This window comes from Coturnix japonica, chromosome 3 (genome assembly GCF_054131305.1).
Source record: "Coturnix japonica strain WE chromosome 3, WE-NBRP24, whole genome shotgun sequence".
NCBI classification, from domain to species: Eukaryota; Metazoa; Chordata; class Aves; order Galliformes; family Phasianidae; genus Coturnix; species Coturnix japonica.
In genome coordinates, this window is record NC_140665.1 from 4981540 (window position 1) to 4998036 (window position 16497).

Genomic DNA, 16497 nt, shown 5'->3' on the forward strand with positions numbered 1-16497 from the left:
CAAATGGCCAAATTTTGTAGCTGGAGCACGAGCCATGCTGATTTTATATACCATAATGTAATCGCAAACAACTGCAAAACTGCCAAATAAAAAATAATAATCAAGCTGTTCCATCCACTCAGACCAAAATCCTGGCTCAGCAAGAGGCCTGTACACAGTGCCTGGAGACAACAACAAGGGACAAAGCTCTTCCCTGCAACATAGCCAGAACAGGCTTTAAACTCAGCCTCTGAAACTGCAAAGTGCTCATTTTGTTGTCCATGGATAATCCACCAGGCAAAAGCTAGACATTGCTATCTTTTATTCTGCCCATGCAATTGCAACGCTCAAAAAGAAAGCTCTTCTGAACTGCTGACGCCTGGGTGGGCAGCTCCAAGGCGGGGCCATTAGGATTTATTTAGTTCACTGCTGCAGATGATGCCTTTAGTGCCACAGACAGCCCTGGAGACAAGTCCTAATCTTCTGGGGGGTGATTATGGTCAATTCTTCCTCCCCAAACCCCCCAGACACAAATCAAATCCAAACTGGAGAGACAGGCAGGCACAGAAGAGGGGAGCTCGGCACCACGCAGCCCCCCCGAAGCCATGTACAGGAGCAGCTTCCTCCGCGAGGTTCGTAAGGAGAAGTACGAGCGCTCAGACGCCTATGATGAGCTGCGGGGCTCCCCTGAATTTGATAGCTTGGCCCAAGCCCAAGGCTTGGAGAACCTGCAGGAACTCAACGAGCGCTTTGCCAGCTACATCAACCGGGCACGCGTGCTGGAGCAGCGCAACACCATCCTGCGCAAACAGCTGGAGACCTTCCAGCGCATGGATGAGCTGGTGGGCTTGGATGAAGCCTTCGCTGGGCAGATTGAGTTCAACCGCCAACGAATGCGGGAGCTGGCATCTGACCGGGCCAAGCTGGAGAGGGAGGAGAAGGATGCCCAGCGCATGCTTGATGAGTACCGCAACAAGTAAGGCTGGAGAAGGGAGGGAGGAGGTAGTGTTGCTTTTGTAGTTATGTCCTAACAGGTTTGACTAGTTACCTTCCTTTTTTCCCTTGCATCCCAATATTTCTGGCACATGCTACTTAATCAATACCAGTAAGAAAATTTTCCTCAAACTTAATTTCTCTTTAACTTCACTGGCTCCTGAAATGTGAGCAGGAGAATCAGGGGCTGAAGCATGCAAGTGCCTTGAGACACATGCAGTCCCTTCTCTTCAGCAGCAGCCAGTTTTAGCCTTGTTACCTAATATCTTCTACAACAAGACCTGGTAAATGTTGCTGATACAAGGACTGATGATGGAAGAGGAGGGAATATTTAGCAACAGTGTACAGGCTGAAGTGAAACTTTTCACTTCTCCACTGAAGGGTGAGAGAGGAATACCATGTAAGCTACTTTGGGTGAGAAACACTTCTCACTGACAAGTATAGGAAGAAGGCAAGCGAAGTATGTTCGAGAAACAGTCTTGATAGAAACCCAGCTGCTCCCAGGCAGTGCTCACTGGTCTCAACAAAAACATTTTTAAGAAGGGAGGAATTGAATCAGCCGGAGCAGCACTGTCTTGCTGCTGCAGAAACATATGAGTCACTTGAGATTTCATCCCTTGTCACCACCACAGACTTTGGTCTGACCTTAACCAAATCACATAATTTTTCAGTCTGTTGCTCTATGATTTTCCCTCTCCCCTGAACTAGTAAGTATAAAACTGGTTGTATTTTCCCCTTCAATTTATACAACTGTTTGTGTTTGTTTGAGTTTTCTTTGCACAGTTGGGAAGAGAACGCTCATGGGAGCTGCAGCACAAATAAATTGCAAACCCTCATCTCTGTTTCTCGGCTGACAACAGAGAACAACCCATGCAGGTGCACTGAGGCTTAATGCAGGATGTGGTCAGAAATTCATGACTCCCTGGCTGTGAGTCAATGAGTAATGAGTGCCAGATTAGGCAGTTCTGTATTCCAATAACTGTGTGCAAGACATTCAGCTAAGAGCCAATGGTGTAATTTAACTGTCAACTTTGATACTTTTTCGTATGTTTTAATTAAGCGGTATCTATGAGATTTTGACTAAACTCGGTGCCAGCTGCATATTAGTTAAAAATACGTGCAAAATGGACAGAAGTACCTTTTGACAGATTCCTGAATCCAACTGCATGGTTTGTGGATTAGGGACTTTTATGGCTCCCTCATCAGCAGGATCCAACACAGCATCATTTGCTTTTAGTTAGCGGTGTTTTGCATAGGCTGTGAGTGGGTGGGGAAGAAATCAAGGCTTTGGAGGTCTCATAGAAGGCACTGTGCTTTTAGAATATGAGGTTTAGAACCTGGTAGAGTGGCAATTAGTGATGTTGATGTCTCAACACACAGCCCTGGGATGTTCGCTCAGCAGCAGTAATCAGAAGTAAAAAAGAAACTCTGTGGGATAACCAAAGACAGTTCGGTTGAAAAGCAGCTACTGCCCTTCCACTGCAGTGGTCTTCTACCAGCTTTGAACTTCTGTTGTCTTGGTGAATATAGGCTTTGTTTTTCCCCTTTTGGAAGCTATTGAATTTAGCCTGGAGAACAGGTGCAAAAGCTCTTCAGAGTCTGAAAAATAAGGTTGGTTGGATTTAAAAGAAGGCCAGTGCACCAGCAATGCACGCCCTGTATGCTCACCCTAGGTCCAGGTTGCAGCCATCCTGACACCTCTGCTTTCTGCTATTCTATGTATGTAGTAGTGATGGAGTAGTAGTGATGTAGTAGTATGGAGTGATAACCATCTGTGCTGTGTTGGGGCTGCACCACACTCTTGCAGCTAGAAGTGCTCTTGCACTGCAGAGTTGTGCAAGAAGTTGAACAAGAAGTGGAAGTTGTGTACTGAGTAGTCATAGAATCATATTATAGAATCTCAGAATGGCCTGGGTTGAAAAGGACCACACTGATCATCCAGTTTCAACCACCTGCCCAGGCTGCCCAGAGCCACATCCAGCCTGGCCTTGATTGCCTCCAGGGATGGGGCATCCACAACCTCCTTGGGCAACCAGTTCTAGAAATAGAGAAATAGATTTAGAGAGGGAAATAGATTTATAATAAATACAGTGCGACCTGGGATTACTGCAACTGTAAAATTAGAGGTGTGCAAATCACTGAAAAGTATATCCTAGGTTTACATTTATTTTTATACCCTCTGTAGGCACGTCCATAGCTTTTCACATCAATGTGAATAATTCAGTCTGTGCCAGGGCAGAGGTTGTTCCCTGGAAGTTAGAAAAAAGCACAGTGAAGAACTGTTTGGATGCGATTCATAAAAGGGCTAATTATGCTCATTTTTATAGAGTATTGTTATTAAAGCAGCAGTACATCTGTTTGTGGGAAAGGACTGTATTTCTCCCTGTGTGATATCTTGAAAGAAGCTGAAACCCAGATTTTAGCACTTTTGACTGAGCAGGATTAATTAATTTCAGAAATTAAGTCTTGCTAATCAATCGTTTAAAATTCATTCAGTACTAATACGGTGGATTTTGCATGTTACGTGATTTCCTGGAAGTCACAAGGCACAGAAATAGGCACTCAGTTCTCCCATCTACACAGTGATGCTCAGACAGACTGATGCCCAATGGGGCTGCAGAAGAGAAACTATGCTGACAAGAGGAAATGAAAGCAGGTAACACAGCACCAGATCTGGGTCCTGCAAAGCTGATGATGGAGCTATCAGGAGCCTTGTCAGTGGGGGTTGTCTCTGCATTGCTGCCACTACTCTGGCCATAGTTTTATCTTGCAGAAGCTGCAGATGAGGAGGTATGTCTGTCTACACTCACTCCTCAGAGTGCCAATATCTTGCACTTTGGTAGCAGCTTTGTAATAATGCGGATACCAATCTGGTCACAAATCAGCGGAGCAGAGCCCACACAGGGCTCATCCCAGCCTTCAGGGCATGAAATACAATCATTATTAGCCTCTCTGTCATCCTCGTAGGACTGACATTTTGCAGTTTGTACTCTCTTTGGTGCTCAAATGACTGCTATTTCTGTTGAGAAAAGGCTGATGAAATGCCTGAGGGAAACTTGTACCTAGTAGAAAAGTTTTGTCTTGTCTTGTGATTTGCGTGAAGCTTCCTGTATTGCTGGAGGAACTCAGTAGGGCTCAACAGAGAGGCATCATTCCCGTATCTCTATACATTAAAGACACAGACTTGACACCAAATTGAGTATCTGGACATTGAACCTCACTAGGATGCATTGTGAATATTTTCTCTGTGGAGACAAGGCAGTCCTTGCATTACATCAGAGACAAGGTGTGAATGAGAGGGTCCTTCTCTACCCTATCCTTCAAAAACGGTCTCAGCCTGGCAGCAGAAGATGGGAAAAGTTGTTTGCAGCATTGCTTTCCAGCAGAGAATGAAGCCCACAGTTAGGCTTCCCTCCTGCATACCCACCAGTCACACAGGGCTGGAGCCTGTGTCTACGCAAGGGCTCAAGGGCCTCGACAATATCAGTAAGTACCCCAGCAGGGAGCTACTAACCTCAGAAAGGTGAGCTAATGGGATTATTTACAGCTCTGTTCTGCTGTGTTTGACCCTGGCAGCCACCTCCACTCTATTTTTTTCTATGAAAAAAATAATGCTTTCTCTAAAGAGTCCAAAAAGATTAAAATCTGTAAAGCTATTTGACTGGGTGAGGAGGATTTTTTTTTTGTTCATTTAAAGAAGCAAATGGATCTTATGGCTCTTTAGGTCAAGGAGAGGTCAACTAGCAGCTATCTAAGAAATGCAGACCTCCTTTAAGCATCTCCTGCTAATTACTTGAACTTGGACATCAGGTTGGGAGTGTAAGATCATGAAGCTTGTTAGCCTCTACACTTATATACATTTCAGCAGCACACAGGCTTGCGTGTTGCATTGTGAGATCTCTGAAGCATTCCTAAGAGGTCCTTCACCCTTTTGCACTGAGCTCACGGAGTACATTAAAATCCCTTAAAAGCAATCCTCATTCAGTCCAACCCCAGCAATGAATAGGGGACAATGAATAAGCACACTATACATCTGTTGTTCATTCTGTACAGAAATATGCACGTTATGCACACATTGCATTTTTATAAGTAAACAACAGTTGTTGGCTAAATGCAGCCCATTCTAAGACTGACATGATTTTGACTGAACTAAAGTATCAACTGATACTGAAGAGGACACAAACTTAATCCATCAAAGTATTCTAACAAAACATTATTCTTAGGCTATCGGTGTTCAAAATTGCATCTTTTATTCTGTGTTTCTGTATTTCAGTGGTTATTGGACAACACCAGTTAGAACAGAAAATCAAGTATAATCTAATTAAATGCTAATGCTAATGACTCTTTGAAATGCTAATGTGCCAGCATTGCAAATACCCATGCAGTAGTCAGTGATGAGAGGTGGTCACTGTAGCCCAATACCAATTCATTACAGTTTTATTGCTATTAATCTAATTCTTGGGCTTTCTGTGATTCAAGTATGTGCCTTTCTGTTGCCTGTTGCTTTATATGCAAGGTACAAGAAGTTGGTCAGTTCTGGAATTACATTCAGCAGTATACTAATGCATAAATATATCTTCTGGGACTTCCTGAGGTTTGTATTTTGCATTAGTGTGAAGCATATATTCTTCGTGATAGTACAGTCAGAAACACAGTTTGTAGAAGGACGGGCCACTGAACTTCTTTTCCTTTGTTGTATTTGCAGGTACCGAAATGAACGTGAATATCAACAGAAACTAAAAGAAACCCTTGAACGCCTGAATAAGGTAAACCTGGGAAAATGGAAAAGCAAAGGTCTTTCATCATTTTTTCTCTTTAATTTTTTGACAGTTTAGGTATCTTTGAGAATTCTTACTGGTTCCATAGCTACTTTTCATCTGAATTTGTTTAAAGCATCAGTGTCAGCAGTATGGAAAGTTCCACATGAGCATGGTCAGAAGGAAGGTATGGGTAAAGACCCAGCAAAATGGGAAAGAAATAAAGAAGGAACTTTTCATTGCAATTTTTCATTTCTAGTTTTAAAGTATCTTCTACCCAAGAGATCTCATTGTACACCCTGCTTATATGTGGATATATTTGCTCTGTGCTGGCTTTTAAGTTGTGAGAGCCAGCCAGCCTTTCCCTTGTGGGTTGGGGCACAGGTAGACAAGGAAAAAATTGACATCACCCCTCCAGTATGGCTCTACATCTTGTTCTGTTTGTGGAAAAGGAGAAGGCAGTACTGTTGTCCAGAGCCCACAGTCACCATGCCCAGATGTCATCATGCTGCAGCGATCTAATGAGCAGTGCAACGATTTATTATAGTTGTCATATAACTAATTCACCAAACATCTCTTGAACACTGAAGACTCTGTCCAAGTTTCCCTTTTATTTAAGGTTACATGTCTTTTAAAAGTTATTCCTTGTGCTTTAGAAATAGGAAAAGAAGCACCATAGCAGCATGCACGTGGATTTTCAAAGCAAAGATGTAGTGTTGATAAAGCCAGAAGGTGTTAAGAGAAGTAGACTGAGGCAGAGCCAGGATTATAGCCCTCATCTTCTGTTGAGGTCTTAATTAGCTTTGTGGTCTTAATGACAATTGCATTCTTGATAAGTGTTAGCAAAGAACTTTTCTAGTCTGGCTCTTGCATTTATGTTCTTTCCTACTGCTTACAGACAGTTACCTTAATATAGGGCTAAATATGATGCTGGTGTCTCATTTTGTTGAGTTTATTCAACCAAGGATCATAGTTGTTTAAGAATCCTCCTAAAGCTCACCTAGTGCCTATTTCTAGATATGTAGCTCAAAATATGTGCTCTTAATTGCATGATGGAAGATTTCAGATTGGGAATGATGTATTTCAGATTGGGATGATTGGGAATAAAACATAAAGATATTGAATTACAGGGGAACAATGTCTAAGTGGAATGCTTACATGGCTAAACTAACCAGATGGCAAGGAAAGCCATCTGGAAAGAAAATATAAAAGTTTGCTAACGTATTTAGGACGTTTAGGACGTTTCCAGATCAGGTCTGTGGGACAGCCCAATTCATTCTCCTTTTCTAATAGCTTTCACCTGAGTGAAGGAAGTTGTACTGTATCTTTCCTCAGTTCTGTTTCTCACAGCTTATCTTTCATCTTCTGTAGTGAGAAACAAAGCTGGTGGATTTTTTTCTTCCCCAAGACAAATGGGAGGAGATGTTTCGTGTGAGCACAGTCACAATGGCATGTTCTTTATATATATTAGGAAAACGTGTTTTAGCTTTTCTGTCTCCAGAACCTCATGTAGACCTCATGCATCAGTGCTATTTCCCAAAGTAATATCAGAGCTCTCACGCACCCTGTGAGCTTTTAAACATTGGTGGAGGTCAGTATTTTGTAAGGCATAGCTGGAGCTGCTGTGTCCATTTTCATTACTCCTCTCAGCTGATTTGTGGCTGAAGAAAAGAGGATGGATGGACTGCTCCAGGCACAGCCAACGGGACCTTGTGCTGCAGGGCGTGTTTTAACTCAGACTACAGCTAAGCTGCTCCCAGCCACTTTCATTGCAGCAGGTCTTTGCTCTGGGGCACCAAACAGTGAGGAGAACATGGTTGATTGTATGCACAGTACCCAAGATGTAGCCTAGAAAAGTGTATGAGCAGAAGTTAGTGTTTGCCTTTTCAGATAGAAGGAGATCATTTTGGAAATCAGCCAGCAGTGGTTCTGGTGATGCTTCTTTATCACTTGGATCAACTTTCTGGAATCAGCACCGAAGGCAGAATGGTTAGCATTGTCAATGCAACAAGTCTGTTTGAAAGAAGGAGAAAAATCAAAAGCATTTTTCCCCTTTGAAGGAATGTTTGGAAAGCTGAACACTGCTTTTGCTTACTACAGAAATATGTGCTTACCTAAGGACAGAGGGGCTTTTTTGGCTGCCCAAAAGCCTCCTAATGTCACCATTGTTGCACTGATCTTCTACTCAAAGGGACAGCTTCTGATGCAGAAAAGCAGGGTGCAGTCATGATGACTGGCTGCGAATGTGCTGGTTTGGGTGAGCTGCTGCCTCACTAAGCAGAGAGATGGCTCTGGAGCAGTGTGTCCATGGGCAGCCTCCCAGTGCGTCAGCAGAACTCGCTGGGAGGTTTGGCTGCATAATGAAACAGCAGCATCCACACATTTTTGGAATAGTGCATGTTTTGCATGTTAAAAAAGCATAATTCCCTTCTACCAGTCACATGCTGTGCCTATAGAGTTTAGCATTTTATATTCAACCCATGATCTGCTCACTGAGACAGATGAGTCCAATGAACTGTGCAGTCAAAGTCCTACGAAGTATGGCATAGTTTTCCCAAAGTTTTTCAACTTTGGGACTATCACGAGCAACAGTGATGGAGAAATTCAGCTTTGTTGGTCTGTTCTTATCTCTAGCACCAAGGATGAGTTTGAGCCTTTAACATATAAATAATAGAAAGTAAGCAGACTGACTTTTTGATTCTTGCTCATCTGTCATTTTTAGTTCCAGAAATGGCTCCAAATATGACAAATATTTGTGATATGTGTGTATGGGAGATCACAGTGTGAACCACTGATTAATCAGCTGAGGCAAGTGTGGGGTCAGCTGTGAGAGCACAGGTGAAAGTTATGTAGCTGTGCTCCCTGGAGGGGTGGAGTTTAACTCCACCTCCTCTGAGACCTCATTTAAGGGCTGACCCTCACTGAGGCAGCATCTCTTGGAGATTGCTTGCCAGGGAGGATCACCTCAGCTCTGGTGAGTTCCCTTTTCCTTATACCTTCTGTATTTCCATCATTTTCCTTGTAATTGCCATTCTTATTAGTACTGGTATAGTTACTGCCAATACATATGTGAAAAAAAAAAATGGAAGGAGAAGTGGAAATAGTTTGGACTAGTCCGTTTGTTTTCAAGGGAACTTTTCACTGCTGATATTAGAAATGACTCAAGATGCCCTATCAGGAGCACTAGAGAAATCAATGCCTTATTCTGTTGATGTCATCTGTTTAAGATTCATGTGCCATTGCAGTCTTTTAGCGTCACTGACCAGTATTTCATTCTGCCTATTACTCGGATCCCAGCATTCATAAAGCATGTGGTAAGCATATTTTGACTCTGCCTGTGCTAAATTGTACCATAAATTATATTTATGCAGAAAAGCAGTGCGTACAATGGGAGTACAAGGTGTATAAAGTGCTTTTTGTTCATTGCTTTCAAAATATTCTTATTTCTCCCAGTAGACTTTCGTTCTTCATACAGCAGAGAAGCGATTCACATGGTAGATCAGTGTCACTCCAGCCCTGTGTATTGACTCTCTATGTACTAAGTCTCTCTTTGTATTGTAGGAAGCAGATGAAGCACTGCTGTGCAACCTGGAGCTGCAGATTGAGTCCCAGTTCCTGCAGGATGACATTAATGCCACAAAAGACAGATATAAGAAGGTAACTTGTTGGATTTGCCATCTTTCTTAGAGCTTTCTTCTAGATATGTGTGAAGCTTCAACATTCTCCATGATGTGTTACAGTGGCCAATAAAAGGAAATTTAGTTTGTGTTTTAGTGTGTAATTTATATATAGTCAGTGATAACAACAGCAACAGTGTGGGACAAAGACCATTAATAAGTGTCTGAGGGCGTTCAGAGACTTATTCAGAATCCAATATCTAGAGCAGTAGCAACATTTTGAATTCCTTGACCTGTTACCATGATGTGCGTCCCTTCCAGCTGAGGATATTCTATCATGATTCTATCATTTAAACCAACAAGCTGATCAGGCAGTTTTACATTTCATGCTAGGAAGCCACTGGGTTCATGAAAGAGAGGATCCTGATTTTCTAGGCTAGAGCATTCTGGTTAGTCAGTGGATATTATCCTATGGCTGTATGATTAAGTTGCTGCCAATTTTAATACATGCACCCCCTATCTCCTTGAGAGGGCAGTGGAAAGTCTTAACATGATCTGGACTTCCATGTCTTGAAATAATAAATAAATACCTAGGAGTAAGTCTCAGACATGTAGAGCATTATAGGCAGCTATGATAAATGTTTTTTGCTTTACTGCAGAACCTCATGGAAATCCAGACCTATGTCAACATTTTACAGCAGATCATCCAGACAACCCCTCGCGTGTCCCCTATAACTACTGGCATATCTGAGGTAGGTGTTGTTGTTGGTAAATGCATGCTGCAGGGTCTGCAAGAAGTGTAAAATAATCCATGTTGATTCTTGAAGCATACCAGATCCCTCAGCTCATTAGATGAATACTGCAACTAATGTGATTAAATGCTGAATTTTGAATATTAGAAAAAGACCTAATTGTAGCTTTGGAAAACTGAAGTGAGCAAGCGACAGGTCAGTGTGTTAGACAGGTGCATGTCAGTGTAGGTGTTAGCTGCAAAAAATGGGTAGTTCAAATGTGGTGGAAGTAGTTGTGCTCCCAGTATGAGTTGGAGCTGGCAGGATATATGCATATATTCAGAGAGGGTAAATCTTGTTGTAACAAAGCTTGATGTGAATAACAGTAGATAAATAGCTTCAAACAGGATGAAAACTTGGGAATTCACACCAATCTGAGTAGCTGCACAAAGGACATTTATTAGAAGAAGACACGAACAGTCTACCTTCAGCACAAGCTCTGCTTTTACAGCACTACTGCATCGCAGCTTTTATCTTTTTTGTCATGCCACAAGGGTTTTCTTGAGGTTCAGTATCCAACTTTCCATTCATCTATTGTCATTTTGTGTGTGTTTATGTTTTATTTTCAGTGGTAACTTTTCTTTCTGTTTAATAGAAACATGCGTTCCTGCACACATGTTGCTTTCTTCCAACCAGGAAAAACTCGTAGCAGAAAGGAGGATCCCTGTTCTGCAGAGCCAGCTGGAGGAATACAAGAGTGTCCTCTGCCAGCTACAGGCTCAAAAATACAAGCTGCAGACAGAGGTACTGCCATTGTCAGACATAAATACAACTATGACACTATGGATTCTATGGGCACATGTTAAAAACTGAAAGATGAAAGAGGAGAGGAAAGAGGGGAAAAGAGATGGAGCAGCAGAAGTGAAAAGAAACCAGTCATGTAGAGTTGCATATGGCACATCTACCTCTGTGAAGTGGAATGTTTTCTTAGTAGATAGATAGGACTGGATAGGACTATCTCGCTTAGAAAGAATTTCTTAATTGATTCATTCTCAGGCCTTGTGATTGAGTTAAATAACTTTATGTATGGAAATTGATGACGTGGTTGATTGTGACAGTGAAGGCTGTATCTGATGGCTGAATTGTCATTGAGGTCATTTGCTTTTCATTTTCTGAACATGACAACCATGTTACATGGATTCCACCTTCTCAGCACTGAACATATATAGCTGAATCAGTGCCAAGGGACTTAGATCCTAAATTAATTCTTTTAAAAGGTTTCTGGAAATCCTGCCTATAAAATGCAGACATCATTCAGTTATTAAAGAATCTGTTAACAAGTTGTAGCCCCATCACATTTTTTTTGAATGTATCTCTTTAATAAAATATGCTCCAAAAGGGAAAAAATCCCAAGTGATAGATGAACTATAATAAGTAGCCAAACATCTGATGAAAGTCAGAACAGAGCTGGTGAAACAGCTCGCATTAAATCTCATCCCTTGCTTTAGAAGGACCTCATCGCCACCTCCTGGTTAGTGTGTGTTCCAGAGATTAGCACTTAAAATACACAGACCTTTTGTTTACCTCTATGTGTCAGCAATGCAGCTCAACAGATCATGTCTTGCCTTCTATCCCCTTTGAAATACCTACCAGATGGGGATACCCAATAATTCAGAGCTGATTCTGTTATTCACCAACTTTTTTTGCCAGACAACTATGCTGGAGCAAGCGATAAAAAACACCCAGGAGAGTTACGATGATGAAATTCAGCTTTACAACGAGCAGATTGAGAACCTCAGGAAGGGGATAGAAGAAGCAGAGAGGACCTTGGAGAAGTACACGACTGACTGCCGCCAGCTGGTGATCTACCAGCAGTCCCTGGAGAATGAGCTGGAGCGCTACAAGAGAATCATTGAGAATGAGGACAGCAGGTAAGGCCGGGCTCCTGCACTCTGCTGGAGGGCAGAGGTCTCTCTTATCATATTTGAAAAGAAAGAGTAGTATTTCCAAGGGCATATGATCTATGGACAATTTACACCTTTCATTGGTATTTTTCCAACGACGGTTTACACAGATGCAAAACAAGCTAATGTCCCTACCAATGAAAGGGTCAGTGCCATTCTGTGCTTCTCCTTTCAGTGCACAGAGGTCAGAAGGACATGGAAGCCAATTGAATTCCCTCTGCATTGCCTGTGTTCAGTGAACTTTGATGGAGCATTCTAGGCAGGCTCATAGGGCCCCAGATGGGCAGGGCAAAATTCCTGCAAAGCAAATCACTCCTCCACAGCAAAACTGCTCGTAGTCAAAAGGGAAACAGTGTAAGAAATGTGCAAAGCTTTGGACTGTGTTGAGGTCTACCAAGGAACTCTAGTGTCAACCATCCACCTCTCCAGTGGCTGACTCAGCACCCCATGTTGAACATGGGTCCTGATGAGGGGTATCCAGTAGGGTCAATCACTGAAACCTATGTCTTGGCCCTATCACTCCTGACTGCAGATGGAGCTGCAGCCCTAGGCTAGGCACAGAGATGCCCTTCAGATTGTATACACATTCTCCCAAAAGACAGAAATACTCTCAATTTATGGCAGAGCAGACTGGTGAAGCCACAGATGTGGTGACAGTTTACATATAACCCTCTTGTTGTTTGTTGTTATTTTTCTTTTCTTTCCTTTTTCTTTCTTCTTCTTTTGTTTTTTAACCCCAGTGCTTTCAACTCCACAAATATTTTCCAAAAAAGACTGCTCAGTTTTCCTCTTGCTCCTCTGAAGTCAGGCATTAGTAGGTAATGTCTAAACGTTACCAAATTTCATACTCTTTACTGTCCAGCTTTTACAAAGTGATGACGTCATTTGATGAATACAATCTCCAAAATGTTCAGAGAGACTGTGCTGTTCAGGAAAGATTTGTCAGTACTTCCTTCTTTGAAAAAATCACATCTATTTCATTTACCTCAGAGAGAAAAATCCCAACTGCATGGGGACCTCCTAGAGGTTTGGCTGTAGGAGAATGTAGGTAATACCTCTGCAACCATTATTTTTTCCTTTGGTACAAAGTTATTCTCATACTATAGAGGTTAAATAATGTATATGAGCATATCTTGGATACCAGATGCTAAAGGAAAAACAAAATTGTGCTTATTGACGTGTGGCTGTCTGCTTTCTCATTTGCATCATATTGCCCCTTGGTCTGGGGCATGGCCCCTGTTTTGTCCCAAGCACTGCTGGAGGCAGAAGTACAGTGGTTTTTGCAGAGGCACAGCTTTGGGTAGACATAGATGGGCAGTTTGCCATCCAAATCTTCCCTCCCCTTCAAGGTGTTGTGATAAATTACAACCTGATGCTGCAGTTCTTTACTATCTGTGCACATCCCACAGCTCCTGCTGCTATGGAGGCACTGTAGCTCTCACCACTCTCTTTATAACTCCTCACCACAGGGAAATATATTCTTCCTTCAATCTCCATGTTTAATTTTGCACAATTTCACTTGCTCGTGGTGGAAATGAGGGGGAGAGGTCTGACTATTGCGCGTCTTCTCCGGCAGGTTAAACTCTGCTATAGCAGGAACGCCAGTCACACTCTTCACGCAGATCTATAGACCTGTCCAGCCTCAAGCTTCGAGGGGAAGAGGTAAACCTGTGGCATGTCTTCCTGTGTCTGTCATGAGCAGCATCACTGTAATTTAAGCCGTTTTTCCATTTGTCTTCCATACAAACACCAGCTGTGACAGCCTGACTCAAGGCTTGCTAAGTGAATGCAGCAATTTCAGCTTTCCTTAGCTGGCTTTGAGACAAGCTGTCCAAGGCCAAAACCCCAAGCCAACTAATTTCTTTGCTTATTTTTGGAATTTACTACTTCGGCCAATCAATAGAACCAAGTCAAAGAACACATAAAACTACTGAAGGAGCTGGATTTTATTTTGCCGACTTGTTACAAATTGCTGTCCCAAACTTCAACCATGTGTGGATAGCATCAGGATGTGGCTCGTGCTTCAGACTGGCAAAGAACACTTTTTGGTCATGTTTATGGGCCATAGAATCATTCAGGCTGAAAAAAACTGCAAAGATCTCCAAGTCCAACCCCAGACTATCCCCTCCATGCTCACTAACCACATCCCTCAGTGCCATGTCTCCACAGTTCTTGACATGGTTGCTTCTAAATGAGGTGTTTCTATGTTGTTGTAGGATTGCCTGTTTGAATTAGGATGCTTGTAAACCTAGTGATGAGGGCCAGGAACAAATAGAGAGAACACCCTTTACAAGAAGTTGTTCATAGCAAGATAGTGTAGGCCCTAACATACAACATCACTCACTACAGCTTAAATCCAAGGTCACTGGGGTTTTATTGACAGCAGACCACCCCTCAGAATAAAGACAAGCTGGTTTTAGGAGTACAGGTGTAGTTTCTCTTACTGTTCTGTGAAATATAGCTGGAAATATAATGGAAAAGGATCCACGAGGCATGAGGCCATATCCTCACGTTATAGATGTGACTCTCTCAGATGTGAAATGATTGCTTGGCCAAGGGGTCCCCAGCAAAAGAAGAGGCTGTGTAATGTACGAGTAGGAGGTGTGCTCACGTTTGCTGCTGCATTCAGCTCCCTACCTGAGGCAGTGAGAGTGAGAGATGGCTCCAGCATTTGCAGCAGCTGTGTTCAGAATTGTCTGTTGTTTGCTTTGTTTTCATTTTCCCTAGATATCACCCAGGCTATGCAAGAGATTGCCAGTGTAAAGCCCAGGCAAAAAGCGCTGACAAAGAAACTATCCAGGAAAAAGGAGATCATGTCTAAAGACATAACTGACGGGCTCTCACCTGAAAAAATGTATGAAAGAACTGTGGAAGTTTTTGACCAAGATCTGCTGGAATTTAGACATGAAGGTTCAGTCACATGTGAACCTGGACAGGAGGAATTAGAACTTGTTGAAAAAGAAGCAGTCCCTGAGGACGTACCCGATGGAGCCCAGATAAGTAAAGCCTTTGATAAATTGTGTAACATTGTGAGGGAGAAAATAAGAGTTTACAAGAGACCAGAGGCTAAAGCTGATTCCCACCCCAAAGGGCGTTATGTGCTGGTAACAGGGGAGGAAGGCTATGAAGAACCTTGCTTCTCATCCATCCCAGCTGGGGGAGGAATCACAGTTTCTACCAGCAATGGGAAGGTAACGATTGGTAGTGATGTGGAGCCCATACCGGAGCTGCCCGAACCTACTGAACCACCAGAAAAAGAGAAAAGGGACGTCTGTGAAAGGAGGGACGAGATTGAAACCCAAGATAAACTGAAAGAGGAGGAGAAAGAAGACCTGTTCGAATGGGGCAAAATAAGGGGGAAAACTGAGCAAGTCACAAAGTATCCAGATGTCTCCGAGCCCGAGGCAGTTCCTTCCCAGGGTCTGATAAGCCCAGCTGAGCCAGGGGTCCTTCAAGAGACAGAGCGTGACCAAGAAGATAAACAGGGCATCTTGTTCCGGGAAGCAGGCTTGCCTGGCTCCGTGAGCTACGAGAAGGTGGAGGTGGTGGAGTCCATCGAGAAGTTTTCTGATGACAGAATTCAGACATATGAAGAGACAGCTATGATCGTGGAGACGATGATAGAGAAGACAAGCAAGAAGAAACCGGGTGACAAAGGCTCTTAAGTGACAAGCAGTCAACTTGTCCGGCATAGTTATTAAATGATGCAATTTTTATTTTTTTTTTTCCTGATAGAATGATACAATAGTGAGATTTTTGCTGTTTGGTATGGAACAGATTGATACTTTGATGGCAAAATTCTGTCTGATGTAGGCTCGCCTCTGTTGTAACAAATGTGAGACTGCTCCAGGACAAGGAGTAATGGGCAGATCCTATGCAACTTATTTTCACAATAAGGACAAGTTGAAATCAATCATCATTACAGAGCTGCCTGGCTTTCCAAAGTATCCAGGGCAGATTTGCTAGTGCATATTCCTCTACTTCTCCTATAGCTGCCACAGGATTCCCCATCTCCCAGACAGCTGCAAATGTTAATGTGACATCTGATTCATTTAATAAAAGCTTTTCCTTCTACAGAAAGTACCCACTGTGGGTTTGTGTTGCCTTTACTTTTGAATAACAGGCTGTACTGCTAAAAGTTAACCAATAGGTGTGCAGGAGTCTTTCCAGAGGAGGAGTGGGAAATTGAGTTCTCTAACCCATTCCAAATCTCTCCCGCTTGCTGTCCTTCAACCAGAGGTTAGCTTGGAAGAGCACTCTTTTGGGATATGAAAACAAACCCCCTGCTCTTGAAATAAGCTCTTACTGCACATCTACTCAGAACAAAAATTGAAGTTTCTTCAAAATAAAGCAGGGGAAAACCCTTCTAAAATACTCTAAAGGTGTTATTTTTTCCTTTGCTTGTATACCCAAGGCATTTCTGAGTGCAAACAAGCTTTTGAGCAGACTGCAGGCA

The 16497-nt window shown here is 42.6% G+C and overlaps 1 protein-coding gene across 2 annotated transcripts; it reads left to right on the plus strand.

Moving 5' to 3' along the window:
- The first annotated feature begins 399 nt into the window (after nucleotides 1–399).
- BFSP1 (beaded filament structural protein 1) lies at nucleotides 400–16121 on the plus strand. 2 transcript variants are annotated; one of them, XM_015856544.3, is made up of 8 exons: nucleotides 400–955; nucleotides 5678–5738; nucleotides 9291–9386; nucleotides 10006–10098; nucleotides 10774–10881; nucleotides 11788–12008; nucleotides 13618–13703; nucleotides 14769–16121. In XM_015856544.3, the coding sequence occupies exons 1-8, from the start codon at nucleotides 585–587 to the stop codon at nucleotides 15704–15706; spliced, it is 1974 nt and encodes a 657-aa protein (XP_015712030.2). In that variant the 5' UTR covers nucleotides 400–584; the 3' UTR covers nucleotides 15707–16121. The 2 variants fall into 2 exon arrangements, with proteins under 2 accessions (XP_015712030.2, XP_085398529.1); XM_085542403.1 differs by lacking the exon at nucleotides 13618–13703 and having other exon boundaries at nucleotides 420–955.
- The last annotated feature ends 376 nt before the right edge of the window (nucleotides 16122–16497 follow it).

Excerpts from the sequence above, each read along its gene's own strand:
- BFSP1 (XM_015856544.3), top strand. The coding sequence starts at position 585 with ATGTACAGGAGCAGCTTCCTCCGCGAGGTTCGTAAGGAGAAGTACGAG. Across the intron at positions 5,739-9,290 it reads CCCTTGAACGCCTGAATAAG|GAAGCAGATGAAGCACTGCT; the intron begins GTAAACCTGGGA and ends TTTGTATTGTAG. Across the intron at positions 12,009-13,617 it reads ATTGAGAATGAGGACAGCAG|GTTAAACTCTGCTATAGCAG; the intron begins GTAAGGCCGGGC and ends CTTCTCCGGCAG.